Source organism: Atractosteus spatula, chromosome 4 (assembly GCF_055471065.1).
Source record: "Atractosteus spatula isolate fAtrSpa1 chromosome 4, fAtrSpa1.hap1, whole genome shotgun sequence".
In the NCBI taxonomy this organism is placed as follows: Eukaryota; Metazoa; Chordata; class Actinopteri; order Semionotiformes; family Lepisosteidae; genus Atractosteus; species Atractosteus spatula.
In genome coordinates, this window is record NC_142709.1 from 15,088,080 (window position 1) to 15,103,858 (window position 15,779).

Below are 15,779 nucleotides of genomic sequence, written 5' to 3' on the forward strand. Positions count from 1 at the left end.
AGTGCCTTTGGTATTAATTAGAGCCACAGTTCTTTTCCAGCAAATCTCTACCAACTTTTCACGCTGGCTTGGTGCACATTTTGCTCATTTTTCTCAGCCGATTTGCTCAAGCTCTCTCAAGGTAGAGTAGGGATAGCTTATGGACAGAGGTTTTCAAGCCCTTCCACAGAATCAAAAGGATTCAAGTCAAGACCTTGAGTGAGCCAACCAAAGGCATTTACTGTTTCATTCACTACCCACTCCAGTTCAGCTTTGCAGTTGTTTTTAGTCCTGTTGAGAGGTCATTTTTATCCCAGTTTTAATTCTTTAGCTGACTGAAACAGGTTTTCCTCTAATATTTGCCTGGACTTTTGCTCTGTTCGTTTTCCTTCAACCCAAACAAGCTTCGCAGTTCCTGATGAAAGGTGTTTTTAGCATGATGCTGCTAGTCCAATGGCTGACAATAGGGATGGTGATGACTGAATGAACACTTTGCAAAAGTTCCAATGTTGTCTCATTCGACTAGAAAGCATTTTGCCACGTGTTTTGTTGTATCACTTAAATGCTTTGTTGCAAGCTAAATGATTAGAGATCAGAAATGAGTTTGCCAGAAAAGCTAGCTTTGTGGAATAGCCAAGATACTGTTCGCTTGTGGATTTTGCTCCCATAGTCATTGACCTCTGTAGCGCCTTCAAAGTTGCCACTGGCCTCAGTGGCATCCCTAACGAATTTCCTTCATGCCTGGAAGCTCAGTTTGGAAGGAGAGCCTCATCTAGGCAGTGACTGATTACTAAGATGCACCTTCCCTTTCTTGACAACTGAGTTGACTGTGCTCACAAGGATATTAAGAGATCTCAGTATATTTAACCTTTTCCCTGATCTGTGCTTTTCAATAACTTTATCCTTGACTTGGTTTCAAAGTATTGATGGTTGAGTCTTTGTGTGAAATTCATTACCTGACCAAAGATTTCTTTTTTTATTTGAAATCAGGAGAACCACATTAATTGCACAAAGACAGGAGTCATTTCACTAATTCTGTGGCTTGTTAAGGTAAATTAGGTTAAGGTCCATTAATTCAATTTTGCCTCAACAAGGGGTTTGAATACTTATGCAAAAATGCCTTTTCTATTTTTCTTTCATGTTATCTATTTACTTCTTTCTTTTTGAATTTTGCATTTGTACAAGAACAGACACAAGCAGGGGGTGCTCACCCTGTGGTCTGTGTGGGTCCTAATAGTGGGCGCTGTCTTTTGGATGAGACGTTAAACCGAGCTCCTGACTCTCAGTGGTCATTAAAGTTCCTCAGGCACTCGATAAGAGTAGGGAGTTATCCTGGTGTCGAGGCCAAATTTCCCCCTTCGGCCTTTACCGTGGCCTCCGAATTGTCCCCATGTATGATTGGCTTGCACTTTCCCTGCGATGGACAGGCGCCCTGTCCAGGGTGTACCCTGCCTTGCGCTCGTTGCTTGCCGGGTAGGCTCCGGCTTCCTGCGACACCGTATGGTATACATGACATGACATGACAATAACAGACAGAATTTTCCATGTTTGTACTTTTGTTTGTGATTATAAACATCTATCCACCGCTATCCCAGGGCATGACCTGTTACAAACCTCTGAGTGTAAAGTTAAGTCAGCGCTTTAAATAGAAACAAATTTGCTCCATACAATGCCTTAGAAACTGTAAACAGTCCTTATTTAATCCTCAGCTGCAAGCCTGAATATGGGAAAATAAATGTGAGTATTCAGCGATGGATTACACCACGCATGTGAAAATTTCAGTCATTTCCTGTTGTAGGATATTTTGGGAACTTGTGAGTATGCAATTAGTGGAAAAAAAAAAAGGTTGGAAACAAATTTTATCTCCCACAACTTTTAAACTGAATTTAAAATAGACCCATGATAATTTAATTTTCAAAACTAAACAAAACCACAGCACTGAAGAGCACAACAGCTCCTAAAAAACATTTAGTACCTGATATTGAACTCAACGGCGGCGTGAAAGATTTAGTTCTCCTACTAGACAAATAAAAACAAAAACAACAATGTACTGTGCAGGGATTTTTTTTTCTTCTTGCATTTGTGTGCACAAATTCGCTAGAGCATTTGGAAATATCCCATTTTCTTCTACAGTAACTGCAAAGAAAAGAAAAGCAATCTTTCCCAGGCTCCTGGTAAGCCTGCTGATAATAGTGAGGCAATGATTTTAATGAAGGCTTTTGGGATTTTCAGCCATTTTATCTTGCACTAAAAATAGCCAGATCTGGTAACACAACAAGTGATCTTCCCTAATGGTTGTGACATCTGAGGGCAACTCTGACAGGCTTTAGGATAACATGAAGACCAGTCTATATACTCTGCACCTGATATGCAGACAAAGATATGTGAACTGCAGCTTTGATTATGTTAATTATACCCCCTTGAGCACCCTGAAGGGAAAAGGTTTTTAAATAAAACTATTTATAACAAACCATATCACAAAAACAGTCTTACAGCACAAGAGACACATTACAGCAATACTCTTAAGTTCTTTCCATATTGCGTGATATTAAAATTTTAAACAAACTGTATAAACAAGGTGCAGAGAGATTGTTGATATATGCTTCTATTCTTTATACACAGTCAGCCTGGTTTAAATCAGTAAAATAGAGTAAATATAACTGTCTGGCAACACATGCAAAACTGTTGGCCTTCAAGTCATCTGATATTCTGTAGTAAACCTTTTACCTACTTGAATTAAACAAAATAAAAATAGAAGACAGCTCAATATTTATTTGATTAATAATGGTTATTAATTAAGTAAAGACTCTAGCATGAAGCTGTCAAACTTGTCCTGTGGTAAAATTTTCAAAGTTTTCCTGAGATGTGTTTTTTAACAAATGAACATAGAGTTTGCTTTCCTGCATGTAGTTAATAGACTGGTTGGTACCTGGATGGGAGACCTCCTGGGAAAGCTAAGGCTGCTGTTGGAAGAGGTGTTAGTGGGCCAAGCAGGAGGCACTCACCCTGCGGTCTGTGTGGGTCCTAATGCCCCAGAATAGTGATGGGGACATTCTATGTAAAAAGGTGCCGTCCTTCGGATGAGACATATATCTCCTCCCCACTGATAGCTGGTGTGTGGTGAGTTTACTGCTGCACTACGACTACTTCATCCAGGTAGAGCTACACATCGGTGCTGGTGGAGGGGAGTCCCCATTACCTGTAAAGAGCTGTGAGTGGAGTGTCCAGAAAAGAGCTATATAAATGTATGGAATTATTATTATTGTTGTTGTTATTGATAATAATACTATTCATTAGTTAAAATCACTTTTGAATAAGTTCCCAGAAGCCTCATAGCAGTGGTCCTGGGCTCAGTTCCTGGGGGGCTTTTTGTGTGGAGTTTGTATGTTCTCCCCATGTTCAGATGGTTTCCTCTGGGTTCTTTCATTTCCTCTTCTGGAAAGTTAATTGGCTTCTGAAAATTTGGCCCAGGTGTGAGTGGGGACATGAACGTGATTGAGGTATTGTAGTTTTAATTCATTCTTACAGGAAAAAAAGAAGGATTATTTAGAGACAATTTTTAGAATGAATTTAAAATGTTAAATATCAAAGAAAAGACACATGAATAAGATATGACAGAGATAGACTTATTTTATATAAATGATCGAAGGTGTGTAGGTGAGCATTCTAATGGAATCATAAACGTTACAGTAATACCTGCTCCACACACACGCTGCAGGGCTCTGCAATGCATACTGTACACAAAGTTGAAGTAACACATGATTTGGCATTGTCCTTCAGAGCAGAATCTCCACTTAAAGCACACTGCCTGTACAACACTATATTTAGCTACTGGGCAAAAACCCTTTTGTCGCATACTAACAAACTGCTGTATAAACAAAATCACTAATACAGTTGTAATGTAAATATGTTATGGTAATATTTTATGCACACAATAACACTGAAAACACCCATGACAGCTGTGTCAAACATCATCATCAGAAGTGTTCCCGCATAACAACCAAAATGTGACCATGGCTTAAGCCTACAAGCACAGTACACCACAAGATATTCAAAATGGCAAAGCTTCAACTTCTCTCTCCCAGCACCAACAGCAACAGCCTTTCTGCATTAATAATGCAGTACAGTAAAAGTCAACTCAAGTATGACAAACGCAGGTCGTTAACGGTAATTAGGAATATGTAGAACACTGGACATGCGTGAAATCAATGTCTTACTCTATAGGTTATGAAATGCAACAGCAGGTTACACCATCATAAAACAGGCAACAAAAACTTGCAAAGCAAAGCATTGCAAATGCAATTCATTCTCACCTTCGATCTAAATCTCACACTCCATTTAACAGTTCTGTTCATGATGTATAATCCTTTGACCTGGCAACATTATGCTTGCTGTATGAACAAGAAAAAAAAACCTGTGTCTGTGAATGTCACATTTTCTAGAAACGCCTTCTTGATGTTGGTGTCATCTTGGTTGTCCTGTTTATTGCTAAACAAGACTTGACTGTCTTTGTGTCAGGCAGGTGTGGCCAAGTTTTTTTTTTTCCCCCATAAGGAATCCACTTATCCAGCCACAACTGACAAAGGGATATGGAACGTTTGTCCATGAGCTCAATGGACTGTCCACACAGAGGAATAAAATGCTGCTGTACTGCTATGTTTAACACTTGTTAAACTTGTTTAAAAACAACGTTAAAAAAACAAAACATTGCACAAACCCTCATATCTGATATTAAGTGAAACACATTTTAGTAATGTAAAATAACATTTACATGCAAGCATTACTCATCCTGTTTCATCTTACACTAATATAAGCAAACATGACAGTTTATAAGGGGGAAACGGTTCATTATTTAGCAAAGGAGCCAAAAACCATGTGTTTTGCTCTAAAATCCCTTTGCTAGAATTTGCAAGAGAGAAACCTTACACCCTCCATTAAGAAACAAGGCTGTCGCTAAACAGACCACTTGAAAGATGAAAGCTTTCAAAATGAAATAATCCTTCTGTTCAGTTTTTAATGATCTTGTATTCTGACTGTTTCCTTCCTCATTGTATGCTTATTACAGGTCTTATCAGATTTCAGCACTGAATTACAAATGATTGCCAATTCTAGTCCAAGAAAGGTAATAATAGTGCGTTTGCCTAACTCAGCCAGCGTGTGCATTACTTAAAAGAGAGTTTTCCATTGGTCACCATTCTTCTACACCTCTGGCTCATACTGCAAATCTGTAAATTACACATGCGTCCGTCTTGTGATCTACAAGGCTATGTTGATAAGAACAGGAAACCCATACGGTATTCAGATTCTTCTGCGACACTGGTAAGATAATGTAAATCATCGAAAAGGTCATCCCTTAAAAATGTAAACAATATAAAATCCGTGGTTTAATGAAGCAATAGTGTTCAGGGGGAAAAACAAGAATTTTGGCCAAAAATTGTTAATAAGGATTTTTTGCATGTCCATTTAATGATTTGATATTATAAAATGCTGTAAAACACTATTGAAAACTACCATGCAGCTTACTGGGACTGCCAGTGGTTATATACTGTATACACACACTTGAAATATCATGTTTCACAAGTGTTTTGTGAAGTGACTCTTTTGTTAATTCAGTTTCCATGCATTGTTGTGCTCTCCATCATCTTACCTCTAACCTCTCTTACCTACCTATATTCTCTCTCTCATTTACCATCTGCTGACTGACAAGTCATGCTGTTGCTTTCTTTACCAATCTTCCCCGCTCACTCCTCCTCTTCCTCAACTCTTGCCCCTGCTGTTTTGCTACCAAGTAAAAACAAATATCAGGGCGGCTTGTCTCCCATCTTCTTCCTATGCCTCCTTCCAACTCCCCTGTTGGGTCCTGTTCCACTGCACATGTAGACCCAACAATCTGTCAGTTGACTGCTATGTTCTTCTCCACTGCTGCTGTCCTGCTACATTGCATATCCTACATTTGTGTTACATTTCATCTTTCCATTGTGTTGCTGTACTATTGAAATCTTCTGTACTGGCTTAGGTAAACAATTGATCTTTGTACCATGTGGAATTTTACACTGCAGTGATAATATATTTTATATAATGTCTTTTGAAGTTTACTTGCATAAAGAAATAAACCTAATAAATACTGTGCATCATAAATTAGTTGGTGGATAACAACACTTCCTCACATGTATATAGTGCTTTTCATCTTGAAGGACAGATGAGGTGGAGAAATGAGAAAGTGCTTCATCAGATTAATTAAAGAGGACTATTTAGGGGGCTATATTTTGTAAGCCCAGAGTGGAAGTTGGCCAGGACAAACAGGGCTATTTGATTTTTAATTGTCCACAAATTCAGGACTTCAAAGCAAAGTCTCATCTGAAGGGCAGACATTTCCTACAACACGTTGTCCTCTTTCAAGATACTTTGGCATTGGTTTGGAAAAGTGTGAAGAGTGCCACCTATTGGTCCACAAAGACCACTTACAACAAAACCCTGGTGTTTCTCAGACGTCTCCCGATCAAGTACACAACCCACCCTTTCTTAGCTTCAAAGATACAAGCTCCAGCTACAAGCCACAAGGTGGTAATGCCACTTTCAAATGACAATGAAAAGATAATCACATACTGTATAAGTTCTGCTGTTACTTGAAAAGAGCAAAACACATTAACAATATTATCATTTAACATGATAAAATCTTAATCTTACCTCAACAAAATTGCAGACCTCCTGCTCTTACAACTGCAGTCCTATATGTCAACAAGAATCAACTTGTGTTTTGCTGTCTGCTAAGATGATTTGTGACCCATTTAAATGGAAACACTGGAACAATTGTAATCATGCCAAACGTGCCATTTCGGGTGGAATATATACTGTACAACACATCAGAGTGAATAGCAGCAGCAAGTTAAACAGTATTCTTCTTACCAGCATTTTCTATTAAAAGGATTTAAGAAACATCCTTGATCCAATGCATTTTAAGATTCTGCATTTAATTTAAAACAGTCACTAAAGCATTTTTTCACTTGAATTTTTCACTTGTTTACTTGGATTACTCCTTTGATGATGAGAATGGTGGAAGAGCTTTACAAATTACTCATCATGAGTCACTCCTGTTATTATGTGTCCAAACATCAGTATGTAGGCTACGACATAAAACATCTTGTAGCAGATGATTCAAAGGGATACATGAACAAATACAGAGATGGTACAGGGTGCAATGTGCATCTACTGATACCAAAATGGGAAAATGTTGAATAACCTTAAGACAGGACTGCATAAAGTGAGATAGTAGGTTTACTGTATATGATGATACATTTCTGTAATTTTTCACTTTATGATGATATTTCCATTTTGTTTTTGTTTTTAGATTTTCCAGGATAAAGCATTTTTCCTCTTTTTTTCTGAAAGACTGAAAAAGTATTCCCCTTTAGAAGACAGAAAACACCATCGAGAATATGTACTGTACTGTTCAACAAATAGATTTGTTCGTAAATGTTCTCTAACCTCAACTTGATGAATCATTGTTTTTTCTTCCTCATTTTATGAGAAACAGCTTTATACACTTCATGCAAGCCGTGTGAAATACTGCCAAAACGCTCAAAATTATGTCAGCAGTTTTTTTTTATTAACCTTCTGATAATTTCTATCAAAGACTTAACAGAACATTAGATTCACAGATTGGCACAAGACACACGGTTTCTAATTCGCTGTAAGTGTTGTATCATCACCCTCTTTACACTAAACTTTCACAAGCTCAGTTAAGCAGCAATTAATCTAAATAGCCTGGCTGACGCTCCATGTGTGTCATGGTGTGCACTGTACTTTAAACTGTAGAATTATTGATTTATTGTGTTCTTCTGCCCTTCGAAGATATAATTCAATTTATGCAATCATGAAACATTACTTTTCTTCCATCCTACATATTAAAGCCAAAACCCTAACCTCATTGTTAGAATGATGCAGAACGATCTACTTTTTTTTCACATGGTTGTATAAAATGACTCCACAATGCAATTGCCCGTTCTTCCAAAAGTTTGCTTAGTATTAGCAAAGGGCGCTTTGAGTGTGGTGATCCGCTATGCTGATTGTAATCCTGACTGATCCGCCGTACAAGTTAATTGCATTTGCCTGCCAAAATCCGTATTATGGAATGGATTATTTCATAATCGCAAAACCCAGACGCGCACAATGATTGTGTAAACTCGGGTCTTAACAGGCGATACCTGTAGAGCAAAACTGCCACCAAAAGACACGAGTGTCAGTACGTCTCGCCGTAGACCTGACCGTAAACCGAAACAAATGTGAACACTGCTTAGTATCAGTTATTTCTAAATGATTTTTTTTGCGTATGCGTAAGTTTAAAATAAGTAAATACAACATTCCTACCTCCGACTTCCACACGATGTAGGACTGGGAACTGGACTGTTGCAACTTTTTCTGAAGCCACTTTCGGGGAGAGAAGATGGTACTGCTGCTCCCCGATGGGCTGAGCGCAGGGCTTCTTGCGAGGAAAGGTAGATCCCATGCCGTATTCCTTTTCACACCCTTTATGTCATAGTCAAACTGAAAATTGGAGGATGGAGAGGTTTCTACAGGAGTGCATGGACTGGAGACGGAAAGAGGCGGCTTCACCTTCAGCGACTTGGAGCGCAAATCTAGCTTTGAAGCGGTCAGATTTTCCGCCGAGATCTGAGGAGAGAAGTTGCTTGTGCAGCTACCGGCTTCCCTCGAGCCAAGACAAGACATGCCCATGTTTTCAAAATCATCCTTTGTTCCTTCTGTGTCTGTCCCATAGTTTCTTATGATGGCTGGATCCAGGCTCCGTGTCTGCCTTAACCTCCTTTTGGAGATAGCTTTCGATGCTGGAGACGAACAGGAGAAAACGCTGTTCAACAGCCCCTGAGCCGACATCTCCTCAATTCAAGCCCCCACGTACAGCACACCTGAATTCCCGCTTTATATCTAATGGACTTGAAAATACTGCAGAATCCAAAACTTCACAGGCTAAACAAACCATGACACCAAATTCAACCCAGCGTTGCAGTCTCTGTCTTTACACCTTAACATTTCTTGCATGGCATTATTGTCAGGATGAAAAGTGCAGTGAGTGCTGCGTAAAGAACTACAGTGCAGAGCTCCCTCTCGATGTCCTTGCTGCCCTGTGGATTCTGTACCGCGCGTAAACTGCTTTCAGAGCCAGTGAGGTCGAACGAGGAGAGGCTGGAAGATTGTGGTTTCACAACTCTAACCCCTTCTCGCGTCACTCCAAAGCATCACAGCTTCTCTCCATCCTATTCAGAATTTCCTCTGAGAGCTGTCACCCGCTCGCAGTTGTACCCCCACTGCGCGCTGATCTGGGCTTCCTTTTTTCCAAATAGGAAGACGATCGTGGTTTCTGCCAAAAAATATCGGTTTCTAAATTATTGATATTTTCAATGTTTTCCTTTTTGGCGAAATTATTCCAGCAGCCATTAACGCTCGTCACAAATCGATAGTTAAAACACAACATACTGTAGTGATCTGAACTGTTTCCTGGGACGATAATGATGGTGATAATTATAAGAAGAAGAAAAATACAAAATAAAATGTTTTTTTTTATTTTGTATATAAAAAAGTAGCGTGTAAATATAATTCGATTTTCAGTTTGGCGTGACCATATTTGTGTCATGAAGCTGGAGACGAACGCAAGTAAGAGTTGCAGTAAAATGGATATGTTAATCACGAAACAAAGCTATAATGACCTGTTAGCTATTTCCAAAACTACTTGGGTAAAGAACTGCCTTCTGTTCTTGGTTTTAAATGCACTTACATTGTGTTTTCTCTTGTGACCTTCTTGTTCATTTAAGAGCACATCAAGAAATCACGTTTCTCACTGGTAAACTGGGAATTCTCCTGGATTTGTTTTCCAGAGATGTTGGCACTCTCACCATGTTAAATTTTGCAATTATGGAGAGCTCAGGTGACCAGCAGCTGGTCCTGGAGGCAGGTGGAGTGCTTCTCACCTCCTGCACTGGGTCATTGGACAGGCAATAGTTAGCAGATGATGGGCGACTCTTAGGGATTTAGTCTGTGACTCGACAATTTTTTTCCCCCACAAACAAGCTTAACACAATAAGCACATACAGGACATGACTAGTGTAAAATACTGAATGAAGAGTGTAAAAAACAACAACAAATGGTTTATAAAGATTAATGAAGAGCAATAAAGTCACAGTACACTTAGTGAAAAGGCAAAAGCTTGAGCAAGCCAGACACTGCAAAGAATGTACAGACACTGATACCCATGTTGAAATGGACAGCACCTTCCGTTCCTTCTAGTTAATCCTTTCAAGTGCTCTTCAAAATACTAGTCCCAAAGCAGAAAGGCCAAGGGGCAAATTCACATTGACAGCGACTGTCCACTTCTTGGCTTCAGAGATAAGTCAAGGAGAACAAAGGAATGTCCAAGTGCCAACTTTGAGAAATGAAGCTGGAAAGAAAAAGGTTCAAAAAGATCACAGAGCAGCAGGATTTTTTCCAAGTCTACATAAAAGACAGCATAGACTTTGCTGCATCTTGACCAGTGCAATAAGAGTTTTGATTTGGGAAGCCAGTCTGCCCAAAGATGTAGACGTGAACAACCTCAACCACAGAAATAAAATACCTACATTAAAATGCCTACAATGTTTTTTGGGTCAGTCAGATGCCCTTGTGTGTAAAGAAAGCTTTATTCCTTAGACCAAAACAAGTAAAAGGAAGCCTTTCAAAATCTATGATCACAAATATCTTAAGTACTTCCAGTAACTGCCTATGTCTCATTGTCCACCAACCGTGTCGTAGAAGATGTGCTTACATATTCCAGGAGGTTATGATAAATGAAGTGTCATACTAGGATTCCATCGAAGACTCAATCGTATTTCTAAAACATAGACTCTCAGCCCAAGTTAATAACATCTGATTTACGTCCCCATTCCTAAAATATGGAATTTTCAGATGCTCCTTATTTTAATTATATGAAGAAGATTTTTATTGGATCAATAGCAGCAATTCCTACTGATTTGGTGTGCAGATATGTACTGTTCATCCGAACAATTGGCTGCCATTTGAGAAGAAAATTCTTACTACATATACAGTATACTGTCTGAACAGCAGCTTGTTGGAGAACGGTCAATGTCACATGTTAAAAACCTCAATACTTCTGTGAGTGAAAATATAGTGCACTGGCAGACATGAACTTTGCTGCTGATTAAGCAGAATGCATTTTTCAGTGTGTTGGAGTACCAGAGCTCATCGGGAATCCAGAGCCTGCTGAATGTGTCACACTTGATGGTGATGACAATATTGACAAATCTGTTGCCAGATTGTTTTGCTCTGCCCTGGGAAAAGCACCCCATCTGACAAGCAAAGCATTTCACAGGAAATGATACAGCCCTGCACTGTAAGTGTGCACTGCTGATAAAAGACCTGTGAATTACATGTAGTAACAATAGTTCATTTTTAAAATCACAAAGAAGAAGTTATTCAAATACGATTTTAAGCCTGCACAATACACTGTGTAACCTTACCCCACTCCCCTTGTCAGCTCAGTTTGGTTTTTCTTCCTGATTGAGAATGCCTGATGTGCAGCCAAGCCATGCACTGGCAGAATGACTGCAAGGTCCCTAGCCACTGTCACTTTCATCCCATGAGCCTAGTCAGGACACTTTATTTGTTCAGCAGACGCATTTATTCAAGATGATCTACAGAAAATAAATGATGAATGACAATTACGTATGTCGCAGAGCCATTGTCCCCAAGATGAAAGAGCAGACCTGGGGTAAACCCGGCATGGTTCTTTGGTGGGCAAAGCAATTCAATCAAAGCTGTGGAGATGTAGTGCCCTGAATCCTCTTTAGATAGTCATTCACATTCTGGTTAAGTGAGGATTAATAATTAGTATCACAATGTACAGTGCCTTGCAAACGTTTTCAGATCCCTGCACAGCTTTAATATTTTGTTCCTTTAAAGCTTGCTGTCTTAGCACTTTTTGAGTATCAATTAATATTCATAATGTACCCAACCTACTCCCTCCATTCAAAGCCAAAAAAAACAAGTAGAACGAGGTAAATAGAAACTTAATACAGACAAAAAACTGAACAGTCATGCTCAGTGCTGGAGGGCATGCACATTACAATGCTTTACCATGTTGCATGTAAGCTTTTAAGCCCTTTGCTGTGGCAATCATAAATAAAAAACAACATTACTTTAATGAGCCACACAGGTCATTCCGTGATACCTCTATTGTCTGCAATAATAATGGTTCACAAATTTTAGAATAAATACATTTCTCTCTATTAGGTCCCTCAATCAGGTAGTAAATTTCAAGCAAGGATTCAACTATGAAGACCAAAGAGCTTTCAGAACAGCTCAGAGATAGAGTGGTATAAAGGCACAGAACAGCAAATGTGAAGTGTCAACTCAGCATCGCTCAGTCAGACCCATCTCTACAGTTGAGCAGGGTGCTGGCAGGAGGTGGTGTGCAGCATGATGTTATAGTTCTCGTCACTGGGGACTGGGAAGCATGTCAAGACTGATGGAAATACAGATGGGCAAAGTACTGGTAGATGTTAACTTTAGACCTAAAACTAGGACAAAAATGTACCTTTCAGCAGTACAATGATCCAAGCACAAGGCCAATCTCCACTGTAGTGATACAATAATACAACATGAGTGACCCAGTCAAAGTCCTGTATTCCTATTGAGAATATGTGGAATGTCTTGAAAACTGTTCTACAGTATATAAGCGATCCCCAAGCATCCTGAGAGAGTTTGAGCAAATCTGCTCAGAACAATGAGCAAAAATTGCATTAGCCCAGCATGCAATGCTGGTAGACACTTACCCACAAAGACTTCTAGCTGTATTTGCTGCCAAAGGTGCTTCAAACAAAAATCATATTTCTTGTTATCAGTTTTCTTGTAACCAATTTCTTGTATTTATGACTTTGATTTTTTCTCTTTAGTTTTTGCTGACATTTACTGTATAATTGACCTTTCCTTTAGAAGTCTTCTATTTGAGCATTCTGTTTTTGAATAAAATAAACTGAAAAAAAAACATGTATGCATTATTTTTTCATTTTCACAATCTACAAAATTGGACACCATAGGAAAGCTCTGAACAGTCTACGTTTGCAAGCAAATGTGTAATTGATTTCAGGTGGTATCGCATGAAGTGTTCTTGCTTTTGAATTCATTCAGTGTTATTTTTAATTAGAAACTTCAGATTCAGAACACAAAACAACTATAAAAGCCAATGAACAAAATAAGCTAAAATATAAGATGATTAGTATTAATACAATTATCATCAGAATAAATCCTGAGCAGTGCCAAAAATCTTTTCACAAATGTGGTAAAAATGGGTTTTTCTGTCAGTAGAACTATTCTACTATAGCTCTAGAAGCTGTGGTGTGCTGTATCCTGGGTTACAATCATCTCTAATAGTGATAAGTGTGTTTTATCTGTTTTAGGAAAAGTTAAAAAATGACCCGATTCAAATGGAATGAACATGTCTTCATGCATATGTAATAACAGTGTTTTCTGAGACTGGCCAAGATTAATATTTCTGTTTTGTAGAAGATAAAATTCTAAAAATAAAAAATAAATTCCCCCACAGTCTGTTATAAGTGTTTCAAAAGCCATCAGAAGCAAGGCATGATTACATTTTACCATTACAATTTCTTTTAGGTTTATGGCTTATTTAGAAAGATCAAAGGCAGTCAAACATGCTTGTGGAAATCGTGAATGTGGCAAAAAAAAAGCATGAAAAATATAATTCTGCCATAAATTAAAAAAAATAATAAATCTGAAATATAATAAAGCACTGAAGGGGAAGACAGGCTCTTCCAGATATCGAACATGGAGAACTGGCACTGCAGTCACTTTGTTGTCAAAAGGCCCAAGCTGCCTGCAAAAACAGTACCCAGCTGTTACAGTATGTGCATCTCTGGTACTGTGCTAGGGAGCAGGCACTGTGCACTGCCCTGTTCCCACTTCAGAAAGCAGTGAAACAGGCAACCTCATTACATTACCACATGACTGCCTATGAAGGCTGCAATAGGGTCCCATGTGCATGCTTGGACCTATTCTGGAGGGCGTACACATTACAATGCTATACCATTTTGCATGCTTTTTTAAATACAAATTCAGAAGTGCAAGCTCCTAAAAATAACTGTCGTCAGAATCAGAATTTGAATTCTGGGCACTCTGGGTTCAGGTTGTTCTTCCTTACGATAGAGATAACCCTTAGCTCACTCCTCCTATTTTGGGAATGAAGAGCATGGACCGCCATGAGCCCTTGACTCTTATCCAAACCCATTTGTCTGAATTCAATGGACAGATAGAAGGGGGGCGATTCGGAGGTATCCCCTGGCACAATAAAATAATCTTTGTCATTTTCTTGTATTGATGACTTTTTTTTCCCCCAAAGAGACAATAATACTTTCCAACCCACCAGATTTCGAGATCACATTCTTAATTCTTAAGAATTAACAAGTAAATATTTAATTCTTGACTTAAACATATCAAGAATGCTGCATTAATATTTTGGACATTATTTTATTTTTTAGGATGCTTTAGTAAGATTTATGCTGTGAAGAGAAAAGAAAAATACAAGTACAGACACACTCTTTCTTTGAAAACGGATATTAGAATAAAGAAACAGTGATGTGACTCGTGTGACAAAACCACATCTTTTGTGTCACCAAAAGTGCTCCCAGATACCAGTAAACTAATTCCCTGTTAGGAAGACTGCTCTGATCAGCTCTGCACCTCACCTGGTTGTTGTGTACAGAAAAACATACTGTACACAGCTACTGATTGTTAAATTTTAAATACATTGTTAAATGTTTAAGGGAATGCAGTATCAATGCACACACATTATCTATTAGACTGACTTTATCCAGTACTCTCTTCACTATGGCAACTGACTGAAGCATTGACATAAAATAATAAAAAGGTTTTAGAGAAACTGTTTCCGCTTAAGAGATGCTTGCTGAAAATGTCTCTCTTGTGATGGCTTTGTAGGTACTGATTTGAACAATGTAATGCCAGATGGCTTCGGTCTGGCTCTAACACCTATGCTAAAACCACAATGTGTCACCACAAGGAAAATAAAAGTAACAGAGAGTTTTTTTTTTCTTATTCATTCTTTCTTTAAGGTGGGAGTTACATGTTTACACAGCCTCCGGCCAGCTGAATTCTGAAATCCTACAACTGTATTTCAAAGCTGCCCGTGAAAGGGAGTTAAAGCTTTGTGCCTCTCAGGTTAGGATGTGCTTCACACAAAATCCCTGGAATTCAAAACAATTTCTGAAGGATTTAAATATTTTGGCTGGATAATGCCAAAAAATATGCCAAGAACATATGAAGATGATTTTTCATTTTTTTGAGGACATTCCAGACTTAGACACTTTAAAATCGGAAATCAAATCTGTTGTCTCCCTCTGCTTTTAAGTAGCGCAAACAATTTAAGAATTTATTAATGTTAGATAAAAGAAAGACTGATGCACTCAAAATCTCAAATCAAAAACCTTAACGTTTCTATAAAAAGAACTCAAAGAATGTATTGTTCCTCACTGGAGTCATCTAGAAAATCTCTACACAAAGACCTTTTTTGTATTTTGTAAATAATTCCAGTTGTGTTATTTATTATTGCTTGCATCCAGGCAATGGAAAAATATAAATCACCCCAGCTAATGCATAAACACTTCAATCACATGACCACTTCCTGATACACAAAACCCCTGAGCAGGAGGTGGTTTCTCAATGTCATTTCCTGTTACAATACCACTTTCAATTAAGCTTTT

At 38.5% G+C, this 15,779-nt stretch overlaps 1 protein-coding gene across 1 annotated transcript in view; it reads right to left on the bottom strand.

The window, feature by feature from the left end:
• Positions 1-8,883, bottom strand: part of LOC148835895 (rho GTPase-activating protein 6-like) — a 164,196-nt gene extending 155,313 nt beyond the window's left edge. Inside the window, exon 1 of the mRNA XM_088914752.1 lies at positions 8,347-8,883. Coding sequence (XP_088770878.1) covers positions 8,347-8,871 — 525 coding nt within the window. The 5' untranslated portion in view covers positions 8,872-8,883. The remainder of the gene's footprint in view (positions 1-8,346) is intronic.
• Between the last annotated feature and the right edge of the window lie 6,896 nt (positions 8,884-15,779).